At 33.7% G+C, this 8,472-nt stretch overlaps 1 protein-coding gene across 1 annotated transcript; it reads left to right on the top strand.

Annotated features, from left to right (window-relative positions):
* The first annotated feature begins 1,090 nt into the window (after positions 1-1,090).
* Positions 1,091-1,957, top strand: LOC122017505 (transcription factor CSA-like). The gene is made up of 2 exons (XM_042575140.1): positions 1,091-1,313; positions 1,410-1,957. Exons 1-2 carry the CDS (start codon positions 1,124-1,126, stop codon positions 1,865-1,867), a joined length of 648 nt encoding a protein of 215 aa, XP_042431074.1. The 5' UTR covers positions 1,091-1,123; the 3' UTR covers positions 1,868-1,957.
* Positions 1,958-8,472: the final 6,515 nt, after the last annotated feature.

The raw sequence follows: 8,472 nt of genomic DNA, 5'->3' as shown, positions 1-8,472 counted from the left end.
ACCCATTTAATCTGACCTATGCTCACGCTTCTTATTCACTAAACCCACTCGATCGACCCAACCATGACAGCTCACTCTTCTTTAACACATTCATTAGATTTGCAAGGTCGACTTTACATCGACGCCTCTCCCAACCACAGGCCACAGTCCACAGGCCACAGGTCTCAGTCATTCTCCAAGTAAGCAGAGGAGTCCTGAGAGGGACACAGCAAGGAATTGCTGATCACTCTGATCGATAGCGAGAGAGAAACTAAAGAGACTCACGAGTATAATTAATATAATTAGTGGGTGTCACATGGATAAAAGAAGTTGATAATTTTATTGAGATAGTGGTTCCATTAAAAAAACAATCGAGTCAACTCCCGACTGTTTGGCATCCCGACTTTTTTAGCGCATTCTAAATTCTTTGGAGTACCCAGACTTTTTAGGTGTACCTTGACTTCTTGGACATCCTCGATTCCTCATCATCTTGACGCTTTGACATCTCGCAATTCAATTCAGAATTATATTGATATAAATCTCGGATTGTTTCGGCATCTGTGGATTTTGAATTATTTCTATTGGAAAAAAAATAGTGGCATAAATAAGTTTAGAATTATTTAAAAAAATAAATAATGATAATAATTAAATACGGAAGGAAAAAGTATATATTTTTATTACTCGTTCTCTAACTTTAGCATTAAAGTAGTCGTGCGAACCCCTGTCACTCTAACCTAATTTTTCTTATTTGTCTTTGTTCAGACTCATGGAATTATATTATCATTTTCGTTATCATTTAGTGATTGACGATTAAATTGACAACAAAATTAACTCATGAATGATTTATCCGGATGATTAAATTGACAACAAAACTAACTCACGAATGATTTATCCGTCGACATTCACGAGTAAGATTAAGATAATACAAATGTATGGTCACCATGAGGTCTGGGGGTATCTTCTCCGTGTTGATCCTGAGAAAGATTGACAGAGATGCTGGGGACAAGTGTATTCATCTTTTGCCACCAAGATAATGCAAATGTATGGCTTTGATCCTCTTATAAATCTGCCCAACTCACGCCTTCCTCCATTCCTCCTTTTTCATCTTCAATCTTGCTTTTGCAGCTTCTTGCAACGAAACTAAATGAATCGACAACCTCTGCAGAAGTCCATGGATTACTCTCCTTCTACGGAGAGAGTTCTATGTCATCAGCAGAAGCTCTGTCCCAGGGGCCATTGGAGGCCAGATGAGGATGCCGAGCTCCGGGAGTACGTCGCAAGGCACGGCCCCCATAATTGGAACCTGATCGCTGAGAAACTACAGGGCAGATCAGGTACTCGAAAAGCAAAAAGGAAGAGAGGGGTTAAAAATAAATAAAAAATAACAAAAAAAAAAAACTAAGTTTTTTATTCTGCTTTTTGCCATGTAGGGAAGAGCTGCAGGCTGAGATGGTTCAACCAGTTGGATCCGAGGATCGACAGGAAAGCCTTCTGCGAGGAAGAAGAGGAACTGCTTTTGGCTGCTCAAAGGGAGTTCGGCAACAAGTGGTCATTCATTGCCAAGCTCTTTCCTGGAAAAACTGACAATGCAGTGAAGAACCAGTGGCATGTGATCACGGCAAGGAAGAAGAGAGAACCCCCAAACTCCACTTCTCAGAGGAGGAAGAGAAGGAGGACGACGACGATAAACAACACGAATGCATTCAGTGGTACCGATTCGAGCATCAGCAACCGCAGTAGCTGCAGAGAATCTGCTGCTTCTAATTGCACGGACCAATCTCTCGACTGTTTGCCTTACGGTGGCAAAAACCATCACGGGAGCGAAGGCATGAGGGTGCCCTTCTTTGATTTCTTAGGAGTTGGAGAAATATACAAGTTTAGAAAATAATTTCGTTCAATTAGACAGCAACAGAATTGATTGGTTGCTGAAGGAACTTTGATCCTTAATTTTCTCCTATCTGTACTGTACTTCTCGAGGATGCTAATTAATAAACTAATTAAACACTACTTCAATAGTACTGGAACCCTGGAGGATGCTTCTTTGACTCATCAAGTGCAGTTGTAGTGGGGGAACTGACAGCATCTCTCACTGAAACTAAATCTTGATTCTTGACCCAACTGAATCAGCATTAGTGAATGTTCACCATATTCAGAATCAATGATTGATCTTGATTTTATACTTGTATTGAGTTCTCCCTTTCTCTCCTTTGATTCCACCGGGATAAACATGACCTTTTATGCTCTGTTTGTGGATCACAAGTCATTGCGACAAACTAACAACACACATCTGCCTTTTCGCCCTCCTGGCACTTCTTGTTGGTGTCTTAAGGATCAAAGATAGTAAATGATTTGTGCTCACATTTTGGCATTGCCGTCAATCAGTTGTCCAAATGCAGAATTGGGCTTACTTTCACCAACTTTGCTGAAGAGTGAGCATCCTAAAAATATAGGATGGCAATTCATTTGCCAGTTTGATTGACACATCTGTAAGACTAGATTTTGGTTTGGTGGATCAGATTCAGAACTCTGTTAGGGCTTCCTCAACCAATCTCGATCACTGTATTTAAAAAATAAAAACAATAAAAAATCTCCATCGGATAAAAAGGGAAATTAGATTTGAACATTTCAATCTACTCTAAAATTTCTAGTGTTGCATTTGCTCTTTAATATCTAAAAAATGCCTTGTTTTTTTTTAAAAAAAAAATTATCTTAATATTTAATTTCCCTCGTTATATTTTTTAAGTTTTTTGGTTGTCCATTTCTTTTTCTATTTGATTTATTTTAGGCAATTTTTGTGGCCTGATAATACTTTTTCATTGTGATTTCCAAAATCTTTTAAACTTTGTCTTTGTATGAAGAAAATTTCGCTTTCGTCAGAGATTTGCAATTTATTGTTTCACTGCAGAAAATTTTATAAATTAAATTTCATACCCTAATTTTTAGTGTAAATTTTTAGTTTTATTTATAATTTATTTTTTAAACAAAAAATCTTATTCCTTTTATCCTTGAAGATGCACACATTTTTTTCTTTTATGAAATAATGAAGTAATATATCTTTCGAATTATTATTGTAAAATTATCAATGTATCATCAACTCCATCCATGATAAATTAATCATAACCAATTCCAACCCCAAATAAAGAATAAAGGTTGACAGCCAATATTAAACTATGGTAAATGTTCAATGAATGAATACATTAAACTATTGTGCTAATACTAAGTTATTTTTTGGAAGGAATGCATTGTAGGATCTGACTGTAACGTCTTGGCAAGAATCGCTACATCTCCAGAACTTGAGTGTAGTACTAAATATGCAAGAGTTTTTGTTGCAGGGTCCGACTATAATGTATCAGCAAGGACTGTTACATCTCCATGAGAACTTGAGTATAGTATTAAATAGACAAAAGTTCTCACACTATAAGATGGATAAAAATAAATATTATAAGGAAATTAATAGTTTAATATTTGAAATATAAGAACCCTCACTAGTAAATCAATGAAAGTAGTAAATGTAATTATTAGAAAAAGAATTAGTATTTTGTGTATATAAGAGATAAAATAGGTAGACGAAAATGTAAAGATGATAGAGAACTAAGGTTTAAGTTATGATACATAGAAAAAAGTAAAACAAGAAACGAAGTAGATATTATTGTAGATAGTTCGTTAAAGAAAGAAATTATAGGAGTAGTTAGAAAAGGGGATAGAATTATTGCCCTTAAGATAATAGTGGTGAAAGAAACTATAAACGTAATTAGCATATATGCACCGCAAGTAAAATTAGATAAAACTACTAAATTAAAATTTTTGGACAACCTATATGAAGTATTATAAAATATTCCACCAAATAAAATTATTTTAATAGGAGTAATCTAAATGGGCATGTTGTGTAGGATCGTAAAACACTAGGGGGAGGGGGTGAATAGCGTGAGTCACTTTTTCACTTTTCCAAAAACTCAAGACTGTAGTGGAAATTAGAAAGAGAAAACCAAATGCTAACACAAGTTGGTTTTAATTGGTTTAGATCCTTCGACAACTCCTACTCCAAGATCCGCACTCGGTGAGTAATTTCATTGGGCAATCACTATAAGCTCGAATAAATTACACAAATTTTAAGCTCAATGCAAATAAGTAAATTATACTGATAGCAAGAACAGTAGTAACTTGAGTGTTGGTTGTCGAAGTAGTTTTTTGATGTCATAGAGATCTTTTCGGAGCAGCGTGTGAATAAGAAAGTTGGAGCGAATTGTGTTTTGAGGTTGTTGGTCGAAGTCTCTTTTATAGGCCTTTCCAAGCACCTGGACCACTCCTGAGCACGTAGATCAAGGTCTATCTAATCCTGCTTCATCCCTGAATTATCCATATCTAGGCACTTGGACCACCGTAGGGCGCTTAGATTGCTGACATGGTTGCACCTCGATGAAGATATATCTGATAGCCTCTATCCACTGTAGGCCGCCTAGACCAACCCTGAGCGTTCGGGCATTGACATGTGTCGGCCAATCAGAGTGTGTCAACACTACACGAGTGTCCAAGTTCAGGCCAATCTAGGCACCTGGACCCAATCTGAGAGCTCAGACCTCCGGGCTCCTGGACCCTTCCTAGGAGCCTGGAGACCCCTTTTCTAACTAACTTTCAACTTTAATTTTTTTGCATCATAAAGTTAGCAAAATGGATATAAAATAACATTATTAATTAGATCCTGTTTTACCAAGACCAGGATCTAATCATGATCCCAGCTTTGACTTCTATAATGGATTTAAGTTAGACCAGCGCTTACAGTCCCATTAGGACTCGTCCTCACTAGATCTCTCCTCTGGTTGCTTACCTCAACTTACCATTTGTGAACTTAGTTGACCTTGATCTCTTAACCCATCAGGTCTTCCTATCAGATGCCCCATCTGGATATTAGCCAATCATCTGGTCCTCCCTGACCCGACTAGACTTTCTGCTAGCTGTCTAGTCCTCTCTGTCTCAGCTGGACTTCTTGTCAATTGTCTGATCCTCCTTAATTCGATTGAACTTCAGCCTGGTGTATGGTCCTACCAAGTCTTTCAGTCTTGCATACTCGGTAAATAGGTTAGAAAACACATGTCTAACTTTAACCTTTGTCATACATCAAAATTTGAGTTTGATTATTAGTGCAATCTGTACCAATATGTCAAAGTGAAAAATAAGGAATATGAGACGTTACATGGGGGTTATGGATTCGGAATGAGAAATGAAAAATGAAAAAGGAAAAATGAAAAAGGAAAAAACTATATTAGACTTTGCGATAACAGATGATCTTATATTATCTAATACGTTTTTTTAAGAAAAGAGAAGAACATTTGGTCACATTCAAAAGCGAGAATAATAAATCGCGAATTGACTTTCTTAAGGTTAGGAAGAGGGATAGAAAGATTTGTAAAGATTGTAAAGTTATCACTAGAAAAAGCTTAACTACTAAACATATGTTAGTAATCCTAGATATACACCTCAAGCATAGTATCAGTAAAAAGAAAATATATACATATCCTAAAATTAAGTGATGCAAGTTAAAGAATGAAAAATAAAATATATTTAAGGAGAAAGTAGAAGTACAAGTATTAGGTGAAATATATGGTGACTCTAATATGGCATAAAATAAAATGATATCAAAGTTAAAAATAGCTAAAAGTGTACTCAGTGAGTCAAAGGGGCATGTATCACTAAGCAAGAAATCTTGATGATAGAATGAGAAAGTACAAGAGAAAGTGAAGAAAAAATGAGCAGCTTATATGGAATTATGTATTTGTAAGAACGAGAAAATTCAAAAAAATATACAATAGCCAAGAAAGAGGCAAAGAAAGTAGTGAATGAAACAAAAAAATGAAACTTTTGAACGATTATATCAAAATTTAGATACAAAAAAAGAGAAAAGAGATATTTATAGAATAGCTAAAGTGAAAGAAAGTAAGACAAAAGATTTTATCCAAATAAAATATATTAAAGATGAATGATGAATGTAATAGAGTACCAGTAAACTATGAAAACAATAAAAGAGCAATGGAAAAGGTATTTTTATCAATTTTTTAATGAAAATTTAGGTGATCAACATAAATTAGGTAATTTAAGTAGGTCAAATGAGTATAGAAATTAATTTTTTATCATATGATTCAAACTTCAGAAATAGAATAAGTTTAAATGAGATACACCATGGAAAAGTCGATGGACCAGATGATATTCCAATATAGGTATGGAAGCACTAAGGAAATAAGGTATTATATGACTTACAAAATTATTTAACATGATATTAAAAATGAAAAAAAATATCTAATCGATGGAGGGTAAGTACTCTAGTTCTCTTATATAAGAACAAGGGAGATATATAAAATTGTACAAACTATAGGGGTATTAAACTAATGAGTCATATCATGAAACTTTGGTAAAGAGTAATAGAAAAAAAATTAAGGAAGGAGACCATGGTGATTCAAAATCAATTTGGATTCATATCTGGAAGGTGGACAATAGAAGTTATACATCTTCTTAGACAACTAATTAAAAAATATCAGGAACAAAAATAAGATCTACACATAGTATTCATTGAATTAGAAAAAAATTATGATAGAGTCCAAGAGAAATTATATAGTTAAATTTTAGAAAAGAGAGGTATTAGCATAACATATATTGAACTAATTAATAATATGAATGAGGATGTAACGATCAAAGTAAAAAAACTTCAGATGGAGTAATTAAAACATTTCTAATAAAGATAGGGTTATATCAAGGATCAACTCTAAGTTCCTATCTTTTTACACTAATTATGGATGAACTCGCTGCACACATTCAAGACATAGTACCGTGGTAATGTTGTTTACAAATGATATTATTTTGATAGATGAAACACATGAAGGAGTAAATGTTAAACTAGAATCTTGGCGAGAAACACTAGAAGGGAAAGTTTTTCGGCTTAGTAGAATAAAGATAAAAATATATGGTATTTAAGTTTAGCAATATTAGACGTAATAAGACAATTGTTAAGATAGGAGATGATAGTAATGATATTATTTTGGTAGATGAAATACATGAAGGAGTAAATGTTAAACTAGAATCTTGGCGGAAAACACTAGAAGGGAAAGATTTTCAGCTTAGTAGAATAAAGATAAAATATATGGTATTTAAGTTTAATAATATTAGACGTAATGAGACAATTGTTAAGATAGGAGATGATAGTTGCCTTGAACTGAGAACTTTAACTATTTAAGATCATTTTTGTAAAATAATGAAGAGATTGGGAGAGCTGACTTATATAGAATACAATCAGGATGGTTGAAATGGAGGAAATCATTGGATATTTTATGAGATCGTAAAATATCTCTAAAACTTAAAAGGAAAGTTCTGTGAAACTACAGTTAGACCTGCTATGTTATATGAAACTAAATCTTAGGTTATAATTCGAGGACTTGAGCATAAAATGAGAATTGCAGATGTGAGGATGTTAAGATAGATGTGTGGACATACAATGATAGGCAGAATAAGAAATGAGAGTATTAGAGAGAAAATCAGAGTTGCGTTTATCGAAGAAAAATTTCAAGAGACACTTTTAAGATGGTATGAGCATTTACTTAGATAACCAATAAATGTCCCATTTAGATAATATAAAACTATGATAAACACACACATCAAACGTGGAAAAGGAAGGTAAAAAAAGACTTGATTAGTAATAATAAAATAAAATAAAATTTATTTAAATATAAATGATTATATTATAGGGGATAGAACCTAATATCATAAAAGAATTTATATAACTGACCCTAGCTAATAGAATAACACTTAGTATTAATTTATCATCAATAATCTTAAACTCTTATAATTGTGATCTTAAGTATATAATACATTTACTTTGCTTTATAGAAAAAAATAAATGATAGGAGTTAAACTCTTATTATATTTTTACCCCTTGATTATAATATACTACCTTTTCTTTTGGAAAGGTTGATGATGTATATATCTTATATTATTATTCTTAAATTAGCAACAAAAGAGTAAATTAGAGAAAAATTTTTAATCATAATTTTAACTTTGTATGTGATCTCTATATCTAAAAAATTTTATTTACTTCAATTTTCTCATACAAACATCGTTACCTAATTATTCCTCATATTTTTCAGGTATAAAATGTTGGATCGAGACGCGCTAGAGGGGGGGTGAATAGTGCTCGCGGCTATTTTGATCGTATCGGAATCCTATCGGAGTTAAATACGCAGCGGAATAAAAGAAATAATCACACAGAGACAGGTCGATTTTACTTCGTTCGGAGCCTTGATCGACTCCTACTCGAAGGCCCGCGATCCTTGATCGCTTCCGGTGGGCAACAACTATAAACTCGATAATAATTACAATTTGAAGTACAATAAATGACAACAATTATTTATACCGACGATAATATCGTAATCTGAAAATTAGGAGCTCCGGGTCGTCGGTGTCTCGTAGCAGCACTTCGGAATCGTCTCGTGAGCAGCTTGTAGTAGAAAG

Source organism: Zingiber officinale, chromosome 8B (genome assembly GCF_018446385.1).
Source record: "Zingiber officinale cultivar Zhangliang chromosome 8B, Zo_v1.1, whole genome shotgun sequence".
Taxonomy (NCBI): domain Eukaryota; kingdom Viridiplantae; phylum Streptophyta; class Magnoliopsida; order Zingiberales; family Zingiberaceae; genus Zingiber; species Zingiber officinale.
The sequence above is the reverse complement of the archived record's forward strand: the minus strand, read 5'-3'. Positions and strand labels throughout refer to the sequence as shown.

Coding starts and splice junctions, on each gene's coding strand:
- LOC122017505 (XM_042575140.1), top strand. CDS start 1,124: ATGAATCGACAACCTCTGCAGAAGTCCATGGATTACTCTCCTTCTACG. Junction 1,314..1,409: donor GAAACTACAGGGCAGATCAG/GTACTCGAAAAG, acceptor TTTGCCATGTAG/GGAAGAGCTGCAGGCTGAGA.